This window comes from Panulirus ornatus, chromosome 50 (genome assembly GCF_036320965.1).
Source record: "Panulirus ornatus isolate Po-2019 chromosome 50, ASM3632096v1, whole genome shotgun sequence".
Classification (NCBI taxonomy): domain Eukaryota; kingdom Metazoa; phylum Arthropoda; class Malacostraca; order Decapoda; family Palinuridae; genus Panulirus; species Panulirus ornatus.
The window spans coordinates 12,733,425-12,753,555 of NC_092273.1; the positions used below are offsets into that span (position 1 = coordinate 12,733,425).

At 48.7% G+C, this 20,131-nt stretch overlaps 1 protein-coding gene across 6 annotated transcripts in view; it reads left to right on the forward strand.

Moving 5' to 3' along the window:
• The window catches only part of fus (epithelial splicing regulatory protein fusilli), a 308,026-nt gene that overhangs the window by 206,072 nt on the left and 81,823 nt on the right, over nucleotides 1-20,131 (forward strand). The window contains exon 1 of one of the 6 annotated variants that reach the window (XM_071691439.1): nucleotides 18,666-19,378. The exons of the other annotated variants lie outside the window; for them this stretch is intronic. Within the exon in view, the coding sequence (XP_071547540.1) occupies nucleotides 18,708-19,378 (671 nt within the window). The 5' untranslated portion in view covers nucleotides 18,666-18,707. Of the gene's footprint in view, nucleotides 1-18,665; nucleotides 19,379-20,131 lie in introns of those variants that run through there. 6 annotated transcript variants of the gene reach the window in all.

The window sequence follows — 20,131 nt, forward strand, 5'->3', positions numbered from 1 at the left end:
GTAATGGAAAGATGAAGTGGGAAGTGGGTGGAATTGACGGATGTGATGTGGAAGACGGGTGGAAGGTGCGTCAGGTGGATGAGCATGGAATTGATGTCAGGCAGATGAATTATTGAGGCGGGTGGAGTTAGCGCCATGTGGATGGTGAAGTGGAGAGGAGGTGAAAATGGTACAGGATGAACTAGGTTAGGTGAAGGTGGATATATGATGTTAGGGTGAACTAGATTAGGTGAAGGTGGATATATGATGTTAGTAAGATGTAGGAGATGGGTGGAATTTGGATACGGTGTCGGGTGGATGAGGTTAGAGGTTGAAGTGGTGACATGTGGTTGAAGTCAGAGAAAGCAGCTTCAAAGGAATGAAAGTAAGGGTAGAAGTGACCTCAGATGGGGGGGTGAGGGGATGTTAGAAGTGGAATTGGCGTTAGGTGGAATTGGCATTAGGTGGTAGACGATGGTTAGACGTGGAAATGGCGACATGTAGATGAAGACTGAAGATATGGGCGTTAGGTGGATGATATGGAAATCAGGTGGAAACGGTGTGAGGTGGATGAAGTATGGGGTGGAAATATCAAGTGGAAGACTTTAGAAGTAGAAATGACGTCAGATGGAAGACGTCGTGAGGTGGAAACAGCGACTGGGTGGATGAAGCGATGGGTGGAAGTGGTGCGATTTGGATGAAGGCTATGGCGTCAGGTGGATGACTCTTAGGGGTGCAGATGGTGTCAGGTGGTGGTGGCGGTGGTGTGTGTGTGGCAGAGAGAGAGAGAGAGAGAGAGAGAGAGAGAGAGAGAGAGAGAGAGAGAGAGAAGGGTGGGGGTGGGGTGAGAGTGATCGGTTCGCTCTGGCGACAGGTCGTGGTTGAGGTGAATGGGTTCGTGGCGACCTGTCGTTGCGTAATGCTCGCCATGCGGCTCTCCGAAGACTGAGAATTTTATTCTGGACGTTCGGATGGTGTCGCTCCGTGTCCGTGTGTGTGTGTGTGTGTGTGTGTGTGTGTCGTTCGTTGATTGATCGGGTCCTACGGTGGTTACCGTGTGTTGCGCGTCAGCTGAGAGGGCGACATGGGGGCTCAGCTCGAGTCAGCTGAGTCCTTTTCAAGGGGGGGGGAGGGAGGGGAGTCGTGAGGAGGAGGAGGAGGAAGGAGGAGGAGGAGGAGGGGATGGGTCGCATCAGCTGAGCTCGGGTGGAGGAGAGGGTGGGGACGGGTGACGGTGGGTGGGGAAGGGTGTGGGTGGGTGTGGGAGACGCGTCAGCTGAGCGAATGTCAGCTGACTGGAGATGGTGGTCGTAACATCGTCACGGATGCTGGGTTTCGTATTTGTTTATTGTACTTTTGAGTCTTTTAGTTGTTTTTCGTCTCGCAGCGACGAGGTTTGGTATAGCCCCTTTAGCACGACGGTACGATCCTCTAGCACACGATGGTTCGACCCTTGAGCACACGATGGTTCGACCCTTGAGCACACGATGGTTCGACCCTTGAGCACACGATGGTTCGACCCTTGAGCACACGATGGTACGACCCTTGAGCAAACGACGGTACGACCTTTGAATACACGACGATACGACCCCTGAGCACACGTTGGTTCGACCCTTGAGCAAACGACGGTACGACTCTTAAGCACACGATGGTACTGCCCTTGAACTCACGATGGTACGACCCTTGAGCTCTCGACGGTACGACTCTTAAGCACACAACGGTACGACTCTTAAACACACGACGTTAAGACCCTTGACCACACGACGGTTCGACCTTTGAGCACACGACGGTACGACTCTTAAACACACGACGGTACGACCCTTCAGCACACGTCGGTACGACCCTTGAGCACACGTCGGTACGACCCATGGGTTATCATATGGCCAGGCCAGATCTCTCACGTGCAAGCACCATCGTGTGGCGTACCCGAAGCTCTTGTGTGACGTAGTAATTTACTCTGGCCTTGACGGGTGATTACCTGGAGCGTGCCCACAGAGGGGGGGTCGTTAGCGGCGGGCGGGCGGTTAAATACCTGCCTCGAAGCTCTGGTTTTGCCGTAAGGGTGAATCTTGCACAGCAAGCCTGTGATGAAGGGGGTTGGGGGTGGTTAGGGAGTTGGTTACACACCTCTGTGCATGGGGAAACCTCTGGGAAGGTTCTCCACCTCTTCCCCTCCTCCCCTCACCCCAGAGTTTCCCAATGGGGTGGGGGTTGAGGGAGTTTTGGGATGGGGGAAGGGGGTGTCTGCCTGGCTATCTCCCAACCCTCTAACCAACCCCCTCCCCACCTCATTCTCCCCCACACTCCCACACGAGTAAGGCCTTACCACCTCCTCCCCTGTATATATCCCCCTTCCCCCGTAATTACTGCCTGCGTTATCCAACACTACTACTGTTATTTCTACTACTACTACTACTACTGCTACTATTACTACTCCTACTACTACTACTACTACTACTACTACTACTACTACTACTACTACTACTACAACTACTGCTAATTAACCATAGCCTCTGTTTCCACCACTACCACATCATACCACCGCCACTACCCCACCACCACTACATCGACCTTCACACCAACACCTCTCTCTCTCTCTCTCTCTCTCTCTCTCTCTCTCTCTCTCTCTCTCTCTCTCTCTCTCTCTCTCTCTCTCCACGCCATTCATGAGCTGAGAATTCCTCAGCGCAGTGCTGAAGAAAGGTTATACTCTCAAGGGGTATGGGGAGGAATGAGGAGGTCGGGTCGGGTCGGGTCGGGTCGCGACAAGCCCTCACGCTTGATACGACTCACTATCTTTACATCCCGATAAGGAAAGGAGTTATCATTTAAAGGCCCCCGACTTGGGCGGAGGCGGTGTGGGGTGGGGCGACGACGGCGGCTTTAGGTGGTGTAACACCGTAGATTTGTACCCCACTTAGAGAGAGAGAGAGAGAGAGAGAGAGAGAGAGAGAGAGAGAGAGAGAGAGAGAGAGAGAGAGCTCCCCAGTGGAGAGGAATGTTACAATGACCACATGTCTTTTTTTCCCCCCTTCCTCTCCTCTCCTGTCCTGTCCTCGCGCTCCATCGGTGAGTGAGACTGACTCGGATCATCGTATGACTCAGGCAGTCGTTTGAGTAATGCTACTAATCACAGTCTGAGGTAATTAGCGCCGGGTGATGATGCCGCAGTAGACATCAATGATATACTTAACAAACTGGAGTTGATATTACCGATCCCCAGGTATAGCGAAAGGGGGTCACCCCCGTCATGTGTTTAAATGAACTTCCCCTTTATAGTATAATTCCTTTATATTTTCTTCTTCTGGCAGTACCGCCAGTCAGATGGTTGGAAAGCACCACCACAGGTTCTCTGCAAATCACCGTTCTCTTTCTCTCTCTCTCTCTCTCTCTCGAGAGACGACAGAAAATGGATGTCATATGACAGTGATGTGCTGCGCCTGGATGAAGGAGGAGGAGGAGGAGGAGGTATAGAGGGAAAGGCTTTTAAAAAAAATGAATAGCAGGTGGGCCGATTCAACTGACAACAACAACTCCAACAACAGAGGAAGGAGGACAAGCTGCTGTACTTCATCCTGCGCAGATTCGGTCAGAGAAAACGGGGGGCGCGGCCCTGAGCGCAGTTAACCCCCCCACCCTCCCCTCCTACAACACTTCCCAGGAGCAGCAGCAGCGGCGGCGTTGTGGCCTGCGGCCCGCGCGAACTGACGGCACCAAGGCAAGCAAGGTAGACTAGTTCAGGAGGGGCTCGCCCCACTCTTGGACTTCGTTCTCTACGCCCGAGACGTGCAGGTGAAGCAGAGGGGAAAATGTAAAGAAACCTTGGGCTAAGTAACTACTACTACGACTACTACTACTACTACTACTACGACTACTACTACTACTACTACTACTGACCCTGGTCATTTACTGCCGACGGGGCATAGGTTAGAGTTAAATATCCACCTTAATTAATACTTCAGTAAGGCGAATTTGATCACGTCCTTCGGACGTTTTCAAATCCCCTGCACAACCTACTCCCTCGCACCTCCCTTCTTATAGATACAGCAGCAACAGTTGCTGGAAATAGACTACATCTAGTGTCTATTTAGGCCCATTGATTCCCCCCTCGTTTGTCCAACGAGGCGTGGCCAGAGTACGAGGGGAGAGCCAGACTGCTGCCGTGGTGAAAGACGTCGTCAGATAAGTTCCATCAAACCTTGTAAAGGTCCCACGATCGTAGTCCCCTGTGCGCCACTCGCCAAGTTGTCCTTGCTCGTCCATGTTATAGAAAACGGGCGAGAGAAAATGGGAGGCAGTGTCGTATCGAACACGAAAATGATTTTTTTTTTTTTGAAGATTGCTCCACCAGTGTACAGTTATCCACACTCATTCTCTCATCTGCGGTTCCCTGAATATTTAAGAAATATTGAGAGAGGTATTATAGAAACGTGAGTGATTCGATGGTCAACATTTAAGTAGTATTTTGTTTTGAACGTGTGTGTGTGTGTGTGTGTGTGTGTGTTTCTGTTACTGCTGGCGTGATGGTCCATACTAAGTGTGATATCACGTCCCTCCCTTGTGTTATTGGTGCAGTAGGCGTCTTCGACGTGTCGGAGGAAGTCATACACACACACACACACACACACGGTAGCTGTTCCTCCCCTCCTGTGTAACCACGGCGATTGTGGCGCGTTCGTTCACGGCAGCGGAGCGCGATTACTGAACCGTGGTCGAGTGTTAAGGAAGGAAAGTACGTGCAGTGGAATGACTTGTGTGGTGTTTAAGGTAGCGGCGGAGGAGGAGGAGGAGTGGAGAGGAGGGAAGGATGGTGGGTGGTAGAAGTGAAGTCATAGCTATATCGTCGTACGGAGTGTTATGCTTTTGTTTTCATATATAAATCATCAGTGTTGTGATTGATAAGTGGATGTTGTGATCGATAAGTGGAGACTAATGATGAATATAAAGACGGAGAGCTTGGATAACAAAGAGGCTTTAGAAAGCGCGGTGTTTTAAAAGAAAATAAAAAAAAATCAAAAGCTGGTGGTGATGCGATGGTGTGTGTCTTGGTGAACGCCTACTCTCCCAAGAAAAACTAGCGAAGAGCTGTTGCGATAATTTCGTCCTCTTTCGGTAATTGATATATATATATATATATATATATATATATATATATATATATATATATATATATTTCAACGGGGCTTGGCTTTCCTTTGTTTATATATATAAATAATCGCCGTTGCCACCTTCGCCTGCGCCCAGTGACTTGCGCGGCCGGTAAGGGCAAGGGCATAATCAGCTGATTAGCGAGTCCGTATGTTGTGTCTAAAGGCCGACAGGTGGGAGGGCGGCCATCTGGTGTCCAGTGTGGGAACTAGTCGCCGCCACCACAGCAGAGCGGGGCCAACCCTGGCGGTGTGCCTCCTGACTCGGGAGAAGCTTTTTCGATACTCTCATTAAGCCTCCCTCTCTCTCTCTCTCTCTCTCACTCCCTCTCGCTGCTCGTTAACAACACCTACCTCGTTCGCATCGTGAGGCTATATATATATATATACATCCATGTATACCACATGATATACACGCGCGCTTACGAGGGTGTGTGTGTATGCGTGTGTGTGGGGAGTATATACGTGCCGGAGCGGAAGAAGATTGTGCAACAGTAAGTAGTGAAGGAGTGGTGTTGACATTCTGCCGTTCTTAAGAGACGTTCGGTGGCTTTTCCGTGATTGAACGGTGGTATGTGATCTCGTCCAGTTTGCTGCTTCTGACTCCTCTCGTTGCTGCACGTTCACGGTTCTCCAGAGGTAATACAAAGCTGTGATTTATATTTTTATATGTGTTTATATATATATGTGTGTGTGTGTGTGTGTGTGTGTGTGTGTATGTAACCCAGGTGGTATGTGGCAGAACGTATGATCTCAAATGTGTCATTGTGGCAGAACGTATGATGATCTTTAGTCTCAAATGTGTCATTGTGGCAGGACGTATGATGGTCTATAACCTCAAATGTGTCATTGTGGCAGAACGTATGATCTATCTCAAATGTGTAATTGTGGCAGAACGTATGATGATCTATAACCTCAAATGTGTCATTGTGGCAGAACGTATGATGATCTATCTCAAATGTATCATTGTGGCAGAACGTATGATGATCTATAACCTCAAATGTGTTATTGTGGTTGTTCTCATTGCGTTTGTTTCTTCAGGGGCCAGCTGGTCAGGTTGGCCTACAACCCGGAGGCAGGCAGCCTGTGGCCCACCAGTGATGGTAAGGGTTCTGGCGTTGTGTTGTGGGGTGGTTGTGGATTGGTGGTGGAGGTAGTGGTGGTGGTGGCTGTGTTTGGTGGGTTCTGGGAGACCATGTTTTGTTTTTGGGGAGGGGGATGGTGGTGTTGGTAGTTGTTGTGGTGGTTGTGTGGTTAATGGTTGTGTTGAGGTGGTGGTAATGGTGGCTATGTGGTTAATGGGTGTGTTGAGGAGGTGGTGATGGTGGCTATGTGGTTAATGGGTGTGTTGAGGAGGTGGTGATGGTGGCTATGTGGTTAATGGGTGTGTTGAGGAGGTGGTGATGGTGGCTATGTGGTTAATGGGTGTGTTGAGGAGGTGGTAATGGTGGCTATGTGGTTAATGGTTGTGTTGAGGAGGTGGTGATGGTGGCTATGTGGTTAATGGGTGTGTTGAGGAGGTGGTAATGGTGGCTATGTGGTTAATGGTTGTATTGAGGGGGTGGTGATGACTGCCGTGGTGGAGGATGTGGTTGAGGGGGTATTAGTGGCAGATGTGTTGGTGGTTTTGCATATGGTTGTTTTGGGTTGTTAAGGGTACCTGTGACGCCTCCCTCCCCCCATCATCATATGAGGGGTGGATATGGTTGTTGGGATGGTGGAATTGGTGGTGTCAAGGTTGTTGGTTGTGTGGCTGGGATGAGGATGAGGGCGATCGTGTTGGGGATGAGAGGGAGGGTTGGTTGGTTTTGGTTGTGTCGGTGTGATGATGGAATGGTTGTAAAAGTGTTCACGTTGGTCACTGTGATGGTGATTCTGGTTGTTGTTGTTGTTGTTGGAGAAGGTGAATTTTGGTTGTGGTGGGAGTTGGTGCTAAGGTTTTTTGGTGGGGGTGATGGTGAATTGTGACTGGGGGGGGGGGAGGGAGGGGGTTGTAGTGTAGGTTTCCTTTGGAGGTGTTGGTGGTGGTTTGAAGGTAGGTGGTGGTTGGTTGTGATGGGGGGTTGGTTTGTGTGTGGTGATATGGTGGTGGTTTTGTTGTTTGCGATGGTTTTCTGGTGGTTTGTTGGTTGAGGGGGGTTGTTAGGGTGGGATGTCAGATGTCGTGCCCCCAGGGGTTGTGGGAGTGATGGCTGGGGAGGGGTGGTTGGAGGTGGGAGTGGTGGTTGTGTGGTTATTAGTAGTGGTAACGCAGTTGGTAATGTGGTTGATGGTTGTGCTGGAGGAGATGATTGTGGTGGTGATAGTTTTGGTTGTTGGTAGCGTTGGGGGATTGTGGTGGTGATAGTTATGGTTGTTGGTAAGGTCGAGGGATTGTGGTGGTGATAGTTATGGTTGTTGGTAAGGTCGAGGGATTGTGGTGGTTATAGTTATGGTTGTTGGTAAGGTCGAGGGATTGTGGTGGTGATAGTTATGGTTGTTGGTAAGGTCGAGGGATTGTGGTGGTTATAGTTATGGTTGTTGGTAAGGTCGAGGGATTGTGGTGGTGATAGTTATGGTTGTTGGTAAGGTCGAGGGATTGTGGTGGTTATAGTTATGGTTGTTGGTAAGGTCGAGGGATTGTGGTGGTGATAGTTATGGTTGTTGGTAAGGTCGAGGGATTGTGGTGGTTATAGTTATGGTTGTTGGTAAGGTCGAGGGATTGTGGTGGTTATAGTTATGGTTGTTGGTAAGGTTGTGATGTTGATCATAAAGCTTGTTGGTAGGGTGGGAATTGTGGGGAGAGTGGGGGCGGTATTGTGAGGTTATAGTCAGGGTTGTGGTTATTGATATGGGGGGTTGTTGATTGTGGTTATGGTCAGAGTGGTGGTTATTGATGTGGGGGGAGGTTGTTGATTGTGGTTATGATCAGAGTGGTGGTTGTTGACGTGGGAGGTTGTTGATTGTGGTTATGATCAGGGTGGTGGTTGTTGACGTGGGAGGTTGTTGATTGTGGTTATGATCAGGGTGGTGGTTGTTGACGTGGGAGGTTGTTGATTGTGGTTATGATCAGGGTGGTGGTTGTTGACGTGGGAGGTTGTTGATTGTGGTTATGATCAGAGTGGTGGTTGTTGACGTGGGAGGTTGTTGATTGTGGTTATGATCAGGGTGGTGGTTGTTGACGTGGGAGGTTGTTGATTGTGGTTATGATCAGAGTGGTGGTTGTTGACGTAGGGGGTTGTTGATTGTGGTTATGATCAGGGTGGTGGTTGTTGACGTGGGAGGTTGTTGATTGTGGTTATGATCAGAGTGGTGGTTGTTGACGTGGGAGGTTGTTGATTGTGGTTATGATCAGGGTGGTGGTTGTTGACGTGGGAGGTTGTTGATTGTGGTTATGATCAGGGTGGTGGTTGTTGACGTGGGAGGTTGTTGATTGTGGATATGATCAGAGTGGTGGTTGTTGACGTGGGAGGTTGTTGATTGTGGTTATGATCAGGGTGGTGGTTGTTGACGTGGGAGGTTGTTGATTGTGGTTATGATCAGAGTGGTGGTTGTTGACGTGGGAGGTTGTTGATTGTGGTTATGATCAGGGTGGTGGTTGTTGACGTGGGAGGTTGTTGATTGTGGTTATGATCAGGGTGGTGGTTGTTGACGTGGGAGGTTGTTGATTGTGGTTATGATCAGAGTGGTGGTTGTTGACGTAGGGGGTTGTTGATTGTGGTTATGATCAGAGTGGTGGTTGTTGACGTGGCGGGGGGGTGGTTGTTGATTGTGGTAGGCGTGGTGGTGTAGTAGAAGCAGCAGCAGCTACATGTAAGGGAGGAGAGGGAGTGGTGATGGTGATCAGTAATTGTCAGGGGGGGTGGTTTAGTGTACTAGTGGTTGTAGTGGTGAGACTCGGTATAGATAGATATAGATAGATAGATAGATATAGAAACGGTGGTGGTATAATTGGTGGTCGTGGAATGAGGGATGTGGTGATGGCAATAGAGGTGATTGGAAGACAAACTGTGGGTCTCAAAAAAAAAAAAAAAGATTAAATACAAAAAGAATTGAAAAAGGGGAGGTGGTGATGGAAGCGAGGTGGTGGCTGGGATTGCAGTATCCCAAATGGAAGTTTTGGGGGGAAATTCTGAAATCCCTCAGTCCCATCCCATCCCATCCCCCTCACTCACTCATAACACAGTTGTGGCAAGTTTAAGGAGGGAGAAAAGAACAAGACTGCACCATTTTTATCAACCTGCTTGGATGGTATGAGGAAGATATCCTGGGGAAGGGAAGGGGAGGGCTTGGTGTAAACACCGTGACTTGCCGAAGGGTTGGTAATCTTCTCCCTCTCCCCCCCACACACACAGACAGACACACACACACACACACACACACACCTGTCATGCCATGGAAGGGTTGGTAATCCCTGTGTGGCTCAGGTGTAACTCACACACACACACACACACACACACAAACACACCTACACACACACAAACACACCTACCTCTTGATCCTTCTTGTCCCCCAGTGTGACACCGTATTTATTGGTCATGTGCAAATTACTCAGGGCTGCCAACCCATTCGAAGTGCATTCTGTCTTACAGCAACAAAATGACTTGTCATTTTATTGTGAGATAGCATTTTTTTTTTTTTTTAGGTAAATGTGATATTTCTTGAATTATTTTATAAACCTGTAGTACACGAAATGTCCATTTTCAATTATATAAATGTAATTATCATTATTATTATTTCAGTGTTATATTACATTCCAGCACTAAACCCCCCCTCCCTTCTGTTGATGTATCTTACGAATGAATTTTCCAATTATTTCTTTCCAGTAACCGTTCCTTCCGCCATCTTTGATGACTGGAAACCCCTCCTGTGTGCCTCTGCATCTGTGTGTTTAGTGTACTCTTGACCGTGAGCCTCTGTGTACTTGGCGTGTGTACTCTCTCTGTATGTAGTACGTTTTTGTGTGGTCTTATGTACTGTTTGTGCCTATCTGCCTCTGTGTACCAGGTGGCGTCCGCGTGTGTAGCTGGTTGTCTTGTGTACATCATGTGTGCTGAACATGTTCGTACGTCCCTACTGGTGAACATGTTCAGTGTCTCGCTTGTGTCTTAGTGTGGGCTGCTGTACGTGATGATGTCTCAGTTGTTCTTTCATCTGTATTCGACGGCGTGGTCCGTGAGCAGCTGTCGGTGCTTCTGTCACAAGCCTTTGGCGACCCTCCACACACACACACACCCTCCTCCGTCTACACCTGCCGTCACCTCCATCAGTCTTCCTCCTTCCACTTCAACCACCAGAATAATCCATAAGACCCCAGAGGAAAATGTTTGAAGTACCCGTTGTTATATAGTTCCCTTGAGATCGAGATTGAGGTTTTTGGAGAGGCGCTTTCAGATATCGTCATATCCACTCCATTTACTCACTTCCTTCAGCTTCGCTAAGAGTTGTATGTACACTCTCCCAAAATAGTATCGGTCCCCCGCGTCTGGCGTTTCTGATTACGACTAGCCGACCGAAATTATGACTTAGACTTCCCTGCCACCCTGATGCGGTTTAAAGCTGCATTAGGGTCAAGTTTTAATCTCGGTCGATCAGTTGTAGATTATAAGAAACTACAGGCCCGGGTGGCCGATACTTTTTTTTTGGGGGGGGGGGAGTGTACATCCGCACACCACAAGGTATTTTGAAGTCCACACGCCTACGCTCTTGTGCCATGAGGTCCTTATATTCTTCCAGCATCCCTGAGTTTGATGCATCTCCAGTGCAGTCTTAGAAATTAATTTATCCCCACTTCATACTCCTTTTAAGTCCTCGTCTCAAGCCTCTCTACCGTTGAGAATCGTGCCCTTTGCAGCTTCCCAGACGTGTCTCTGTCTCCATTCTCCTCTCCCACGTCTCCACTACATTACCCACCAGAATCCCACCTGCAGCCCTCATATTCTCGCCCATTCATTTATCCGTCTCTCGTCACCCAGAGACCAGATGGTCGTCTGCATCAACGTAGAGACTGAGTCGTACATTTGATGTTTGCAGGTGTCAGAAAGATTGGCCTCCCGTAAGATCGCTTCTGAGAACCTCCTCGTAAAGTAAAGCCCCCAAGAAAACTGGTTCAGTCGAGAGATCCATTAGCATCCGCGAGCGGAAGGAGGTATTTTCCTGTTAGAAAGCTCGAGGGTCATACATGACATAACCACCACGCATAAAAACCATCCTGTACGTGTTAATGTAAGCCGACCAGATCGTGTTCTACAGAAGCGAAGATCGTAATGCTGAACTGAGTATCATCAACTGGTCAGGACGTCTTCCGCAGGAGTAATTGAACCCTGTTTGATGCCATGAGTCCAGTCAAGGTGTCCGGGGACGGTAACTGGGAAGGGCTTGACCTTGTCCTGCTTATAACCTCAGCTCAGGTGCGCTGCTGGGAGCAAGAGTCTGAGGATAGAGTTGTCCTTTAACTCTCCCTTCCTCCCTCCGCCCTCCAACACTGTGTACGTGTTATGCCGTCCATTGTGGTCGTGATTACTGTCAGTTCCCTCCCACCTGGCGTCCTGGTGTAGAGACTCGAGACTCCGGCTGGTGTTGTGGTGGGAGACTGTGTTGATCCATTTGTCTGTCTTACTGTTCCCTCCAAGCTCCTCCCTCTTCTCATACTCCTCACTCATTTCTCCCCTCCCCCTCCTGATTTTCGTCCTACTTTTTCCCCCCTTCGCCTCATTGCCTTCTCTTTTCACCTTTTTTTTTTTTCCCCTGGCTTTTCTTCTTCTTCTTCTTCCTCATCGTTCTCATTTTTACTTATCTTTTACCCTCTTTTTTTTTTTTTATCTATCTCTCTCCTGGTCTCCTCCTCACCTCCCACAGTCCTACTCGTTTCTTATCTTTTACCCTCTTTTTTTTTTTTTCTATCTCTCTCCTGGTCTCCTCCTACAGTCCTACTCGTTTCCTTCTTCCCTGGTCCGTCGGGTCGTTGCTCAACGCTGTCCTCGATTGCTTCAGGGGACCTGAAGGACGCCATGTTTAACTGCAGCCCTGAAGGTGGCGTCGACGCTTGCTTGTTGGTTCTTCCAATATTCAGGCGTGACAGGGCATATTCTCTCTCACCTCCCCCTTCTCTCTCTCTCTCTCTCTCTCTCTCTCTCTCTCTCTCTCTCTCTCTCTCTCTCTCTCTCTCTCTCTCTCTCTCTCTCTCTCTCTCAGTGATTCTTCACCATACGAAGCCATTGTTTCAGCGTGCTGAATCACACACATCTGTTGTTGTTTTCTTTTGTCTTAAAGTGTATTGCCTGTCTGTGATCCATTCTACGGGATGGATGTGGTCTTAGAAGTACGTGGGATAGGTAGGTAGGTAGGTAGGGAGGCTGAGAAGTCTTCTGGATGGAGAACGGATCTCAGAAGTGCCTCTTGGTTTGGTCCCTCACCAGGATACACGGCTGATGGTGCAAAGGTTGGGTTGTGGTAGAGGCAGTGGTGTTTACTGGTTGGTGGTTGTGGCAGTATGGGGCAGGTGATGGTCGAGGCTCTGTTGGTCTCATGATGGTTGTTGGTAGAGGCAGTGGTGTTAATGGTTGCAGGGTTGGTAGAGGCAGTGGTGTTAATGGTTGCAAGGAGGTTGTTAGTAGAGGCAGTGGTGTTAATGGTTGCAGGGTTGGTAGAGGCAGTGGTGTTAATGGTTGCAGGGTTGGTAGAGGCAGTGGTGTTAATGGTTGCAGGGAGGTTGTTGGTAGAGGCAGTGGTGTTAATGGTTGTAGGGAGGCTGTTGGTAGAGGCATTGGTGTTAATGGTTGCAGGGAGGTTGTTAGTAGAAGCTGTGGTGTTAGTGGTTGCAGGGAGGTTGTTGGTAGAGGCATTGGTGTTAATGGTTGCTAGGTTGGTAGAGGCAGTGGTGTTAATGGTTGCAGGGAGGTTGTTGGTAGAGGCATTGGTGATAATGGTTGCAGGGAGGTCTTTTGGTAGAGGCAGTGGTGTTAATGGTTTCAGGGAGGTTGTTGGTAGAGGCAGTGGTGTTAATGGTTGCAGGGAGGTTGTTAGTAGAAGCAGTGGTGTTAATGGTTGCAGGGAGGTTGTTGGTAGAGGCAGTGGTGTTAATGGTTGCAGGGAGGTTGTTGGTAGAGGCATTGTGAAATTGGTGGCAGATGGGTGTGGTTGGGGTGGACGCAGAAATGGACGTGGAGGGGTAGATGATGGCGTTGGCAAGAACCCCCTTTGGTGTTCGTCGTGATGGCGATAATAATAATAATGATGGGATTCGATATATGGTTTGAGTGACTGGTAGTTCGTCGGGTGATAAAGGTTGGAGGGGAGGGGAGGGGAGGGGGGTTTGATGGTTGGTTTCACCAGTAGCCCGGTAGTGTTACCAGCAGTCTTTTAACAGGTGTGGTGAGGGTGTCATAATCTATGTAGCCATGTTTGTGGTACCAGTGTCTTGAGGTATGAATAGTGATCGGTGTGGTGAATGGATTAGAATAATCATATGACTAGGGAAGCCGTCCAGACTTGTCGTAAACCATAGTATTTCTGGTGTGGGTAGTTTTGACACCGTAGAGGTTATAGGAATGGGTACTCTACCACGGGTGATGATAATCTTGAGTCGTGATGTTGGTGGGGTACTTGGGCCAACTGATGGTGGTAGACACTGCTGGTGGAAATGGCTAGGCCACCTCCTCGTCGTCCCCTGGACGCATTGGTTTGTTTATTAATCGTGGCGAATACATCAGCGGTCGTATTTGTATTAATGAGAGAGTGTTTATGTATGAGTGTTCCTCTCCCTCCGACCCCGTGTGGAGGAGACTGGCTGGCTGCATGTAGGTAGATCTGTCGATCCGGGACTCTTGCCTTTAAATGTTGTCTGTTAGACTCGTGTTTGTTCAGTGAGGGCGGTGAAGAAGGGAGAAGGACGAGGAACTGTGTGTATGTGTGTGTGTGTGTGTGTGTGTGTGTGTGTGTTGTGGTTTGGACATGGTAGATGGATGTGGTGCCGGTACTGGAGAGGCTCCCACACTCCCCATGTTGTATTTATGAGCTCTCAGTAGGCGAATAGTTTCTCCCCAGTTGTAGCAGGATCCGACAGAGTCTTCTGGGTCGCTACCATGTCATAAGATATAGGAACGCCTCAGGTCCGTGACGAGACATCCCCCTCGAAAGTCAGTGATTTTTTTTTTGTGTGTGTGTGAATTACGTAGCTTGTCCTCTTGTGTACTATTCATCGTATGGAACGGAAGTATTTTTACGTTAAGGAATATAGCATCTCCTTCCCCACACAGAGGTGAAAAGATATATATAAATATATATATATATATATATATATATATATATATATTTTTTTTTTTTTTTTTTTTTTGCTTTGTCGCTGTCTCCCGCGTTTGCGAGGTAGCGCAAGGAAACAGACGAAAGAAATGCCCCAACCCACCCCCATACACATGTATATACATACGTCCACACACGCAAATATACATACCTACACAGCTTTCCATGGTTTACCCCAGACGCTTCACATGCCCTGATTCAATCCACTGACAGCACGTCAACCCCGGTATACCACATCGATCCAATTCACTCTATTCCTTGCCCTCCTTTCACCCTCCTGCATGTTCAGGCCCCGGTCACACAAAATCTTTTTCACTCCATCTTTCCACCTCCAATTTGGTCTCCCACTTCTCGTTCCCTCCACCTCCGACACATATATCCTCTTGGTCAATCTTTCCTCACTCATTCTCTCCATGTGCCCAAACCATTTCAAAACACCCTCTTCTGCTCTCTCAACCACGCTCTTTTTATTTCCACACATCTCTCTTACCCTTACATTACTTACTCGATCAAACCACCTCACACCACACATTGTCCTCAAACATCTCATTTCCAGCACATCCATCCTCCTGCGCACAACTCTATCCGTAGCCCACGCCTCGCAACCATACAACATTGTTGGAACCACTATTCCTTCAAACATACCCATTTTTGCTTTCCGAGATAATGTTCTCGACTTCCACACATTCTTCAAGGCTCCCAGGATTTTTCTCCCCCTCCCCCACCCTATGATTCACTTCCGCTTCCATGTTTCCATCCGCTGCCAGATCCACTCCCAGATATCTAAAACACTTTACTTCCTCCAGTTTTTCTCCATTCAAACTTACCTCCCAATTGACTTAACCCTCAACCCTACTGTACCTAATAACCTTGCTCTTATTCACACATATATATATATATATATATATATATATATATATATATATATATATATATATATATATATATATATAAGGGGATAAGAGTGAGTGCTCAAATTACAGAGGTATAAGTTTGTTGAGTATTCCTGGCAAATTATATGGGAGGGTATTGATTGAGAGGGTGAAGGCATGTACAGAGCTTCAGATTGGGGAAGAGCAGTGTGGTTTCAGAAGTGGTAGAGGATGTGTGGATCAGGTGTTTGCTTTGAAGAATGTATGTGAGAAATACTTAGAAAAGCAAATGGATTTGTATGTAGCATTTATGGATCTGGAGAAGGCATATGATAGAGTTGATAGAGATGCTCTGTGGAAGGTATTAAGAATATATGGTGTGGGAGGCAAATTGTTAGAAGCAGTGAAAAGTTTTTATCGAGGATGTAAGGCATGTGTACGTGTAGGAAGAGAGGAAAGTGATTGGTTCTCAGTGAATGTAGGTTTGCGGCAGGGGTGTGTGATGTCTCCATGGTTGTTTGATTTGTTTATGGATGGGGTTGTTAGGGAGGTGAATGCAAGAGTTTTGGAAAGAGGGGCAAGTATGAAGTCTGTTGGGGATGAGAGAGCTTGGGAAGTGAGTCAGTTGTTGTTCGCTGATGATACAGCGCTGGTGGCTGATTCATGTGAGAAACTACAGAAGCTGGTGACTGAGTTTGGTAAAGTGTGTGAAAGAAGAAAGTTAAGAGTAAATGTGAATAAGAGCAAGGTTATTAGGTACAGTAGGGTTGAGGGTCAAGTCAATTGGGAGGTGAGTTTGAATGGAGAAAAACTGGAGGAAGTGAAGTGTTTTAGATATCTGGGAGTGGATCTGGCTGCGGATGGAACCATGGAAGCGGAAGTGGATCATAGGGTGGGGGAGGGGGCGAAAATTCTGGGAGCCTTGAAGAATGTGTGGAAGTCGAGAACATTATCTTGGAGAGCAAAAATGGGTATGTTTGAAGGAATAGTGGTTCCAACAATGTTGTATGGTTGCGAGGCGTGGACTATGGATAGAGTTGTGCGCAGGAGGATGGATGTGCTGGAAATGAGATGTTTGAGGACAATGTGTGGTGTGAGGTGGTTTGATCGAGTAAGTAATGTAAGGGTAAGAGAGATGTGTGGAAATAAAAAGAGCGTGGTTGAGAGAGCAGAAGAGGGTGTTTTGAAATGGTTTGGTCACATGGAGAGAATGAGTGAGGAAAGATTGACCAAGAGGATATATGTGTCGGAGGTGGAGGGAACGAGGAGAAGAGGGAGACCAAATTGGAGGTGGAAAGATGGAGTGAAAAAGATTTTGTGTGATCGGGGCCTGAACATGCAGGAGGGTGAAAGGAGGGCAAGGAATAGAGTGAATTGGAGCGATGTGGTATACCGGGGTTGACGTGCTGTCAGTGGATTGAATCAAGGCATGTGAAGCGTCTGGGGTAAACCATGGAAAGCTGTGTAGGTATGTATATTTGCGTGTGTGGACGTATGTATATATAGATTTTCCTAAGGAAGACTTGATGAGCAGGCTCAAGCGTTCGTAGATCCTCTATGATTCCAAGGAGGAGCGTGGGGCTCGGTGGAGACGACCCCCTCCGGTGTATCACATTCTTGCACAGCATGACCATCCTAACCCCTGGCGGTGCGTGGCGGAGGAAGCGCTGCGTCAGGAGTGACCTCATCACATCGTTGATGTCGTCCCCCCGACCAACACCACCACACCCCTCTGCTGACTTACCCTCCCCACCTTACACACACACACACACACACACACATACAAACGCGATTCTTCTAGCCTGAGAGTGGATGAACCAACAGAACCTTGCTCTCTCTCTCTCTCTCTCTCTCTCTCTCTCTCTCTCGCCTCATTCATTTCTTGTTCCTCGCCCCCAGACTTGTGTTATCTCTCTCTCTCTCTCTCTCTCTCTCTCTCTCTCTCTCTCTCTCTCTCTCTTTCCTTTTCCTCATTCAGTTCTTGTTCTTCGCCCCAGACTTGAGTGGTCTTATTCTCTCTCTCTCTCTCTCTCTCTCTCTCTCTCTCTCTCTCTCTCTCTCTCTCTCTCCCTCCTTGGGAAATCACAGTCCCCATTGTCATGATTAGTGTAAGGAGTTAAAGGTGTAGATTCCCTCCCTGTCTTTTGCGCCAGAGTGAGGTGAGCTGACAATGTCTCTTCGAGCTTCGCCCAAAGACTCCACGGTTTCAATTTCCACTCTTTATTTTTCACTCCCGCATTTACTGAGTAATGGGCTGTCCATCTCATTGCAGGGTAGACTGAGTGAATTACGCAGTTCCTGGAACGATCAGTCAAAGGCTTTCATCTTTTTCGTGGAACCCTCGTCTTTATCAATGTTATTGAGTTTATCGTCCGCGTGTTTTCTGTGTTAGGTGAGATGGCGGCACGGGTGGCAAAGTGCCCAACTTATTGTCGTTTCCCGCGGTAGCGAGGTAGTGCCGGGAACAGGGTGCATTCGCTCAAATCTATTCTTTAGCTGTCATGTGCAATGCGCCGAAACCACAGCTCCCAATCCACATCCACGCTCCCACAGATCTTTCCATGGTTTAACCCAGCCGCTTCATATGCCCTGGCATAGTCCATTGACAGCACGTCATCCCCTGTATACCACATCGTTCCAATTACTTCCATCCCGTGCACGCCTGCTGAGGCTCCGATCACTCGAAATATTTTTCACTCCATCCTTACATCTCCAGTTTGGTCTCTCCTTCTTTTCTCCATGCTCCTTAATGGAATATGTTCTTTAGTTTATATAAGAAAAATCAAATCGGTCAGATTATATGAATTATATATTGATATAGACGGAATATAGCGTAGTACTTTGGGGTTATATGTATATATATATATATATATATATATATATATATATATATATATATATATATATATATATAGGTGTTGATGGAAGATGTGTTGTTGGCAACTGTATTGGTTCAGATGCGTACCAGAGCAATGGTTACGATCTTGGACTTCCAGTAGCCGCTGCGATGGGGTGCTCCAAGTGTCGTTGGGTCGGGAGTGGTATGTGTGGAAGATTCCTCTACCTTACTGTGATGTCTCTGTCTATCATTGGATCAGCTACGTAGCTTTGGGTCTGATTCTTCTTCTGTAGTAGATATAAGCCAGTCATAGACTTTCGCGTCGTCGGGATCTCCCGTTAATCTGTCGCCTCCCCTCCCCCGTGTACTCCCATGCAAGTTGTGGATGTGTGAAGGTGAGGTGTAAGGTTTCTTGGGGGAGTGAGGTGTGAGCTGCTTGCTGCTGTTGAATGTGTTGTTGACTGTGAAGGTTACAATGAGTGGAGGCCAGTGAGGTGTGTGTGTGTGTGTGTGTGTGTGGTGGGGGTAGGGAGGGAGGGAGGCGTCAGCCCGGGACAACAGCAGTGTGCGGTGGTGAGCCGGTGTGTCAGAATGTCCCTCCTCACCGTGCCACACTCCCTAAGATCCGCCACACTCGCACCCACAGGCGAACCCTCTGCCCGTGTTTATCTGCCTCCCCGGGACGCTTGTGGTCACTCGCCAACTGCGGAGGGAGGCCTTAGGGTCTGCCAGATCGACGGGGACTCGCCAGGATCATACGACGCCTCTGTAGGACTCTCATGTCCCCGGGTTTACGGCGATGTCTTTGTCGGGGGCGAGGGTGGTGCCAGATGCGAGAGCCCTCGGGGACCCACGGCAAGAGAAGGTCTTGAGGCCAGGTTAAGGCACGAGCACGACAGGCCGGGCACTGTGATGATGACCTTACAGACCTGCCGGCTGTATGTGTCACCAGCGAACACTCCCGCGTCAGTAGTGTGCTCCCAGAGCCCCTCCGAAGTGGCGCCGACCACCCGTCCGCAGACTGACGCCGACCAAGGAAATAGTCCTGGGCCTTCGTCGATCCCGGGCGGCCCTGAGCGTCGCGGTGGCGGCGAGCAGTACACGCCGCCACCGGACCGTCACACCCACCACTGTGGCAGCAGCTCCTTCAGGTGGCCACGTTTTGGGCGTGGCTCACACCCCCGACCACCACACCTGCCACGCTCGACTGGTCACCCACACGCCCGCCCAGGCTCTACCCCCAACTTTCACCAGGTCTCAAGGTGTGAATAAGAAACACACGAGAGAGTTCGAGTCACTCTGGAATTCTGGTAACGTCGCTCGGAACCAGGTGCTTCTCGCGTTAGAAGCGCACTGCGGAAAAAAAAAATTAGTAGTGTCAAAAAAAAAAGTGTCAAAAACAGACGTGCTAGAGCGGTTAAAACTAAGAGTGATTCTTTCCACCCTTTCGGTCTGACGACTATGGGAGCTTGTGGGACAGATTTACGAGACAGGAAGCTGTTTGCCATGTCCAGTGGGATGGGGGTTGTGGGGGTGCTGGGGGTGGGGAGTGAGCGGTGTGCGGCGGCTCGCCTCCCTCCACAACAGTTAGTTTATTCAGGTCACAGTCACAAGCGCGTTCGATCTAGTGACAGAAAGGTTAAGAGTGTGGAAGATACGGTAGAATGAGCAGGGGTGAATGGCGGGGGGGAGGCGCTGTGTACAGTGGTGTGTGTGTGTGTGTCTGTGTGTCTACTTACTTCCAGGAGTGCGCAGAACGTGCGCAAGACGTACGATTAGGTTGTCAGCCTTGGATCAGTGCAGTGTGATCCAGTCCAACCCGACGATGGTGATAATAATCTCCGATACGTCCATCGAGTCGCGCATACCTTAACCAACATGATGATATCCAGGTTTCCATGAGCACGAATCATTGTCGTCGACTTGAGGAGGACTTGAGAGGCTAGGTGTGACTTAACGCTTGAGATTCGCGGCACGGCGGTGACTTGAGTTTTGAGTCATGACGGTGGTTGCGG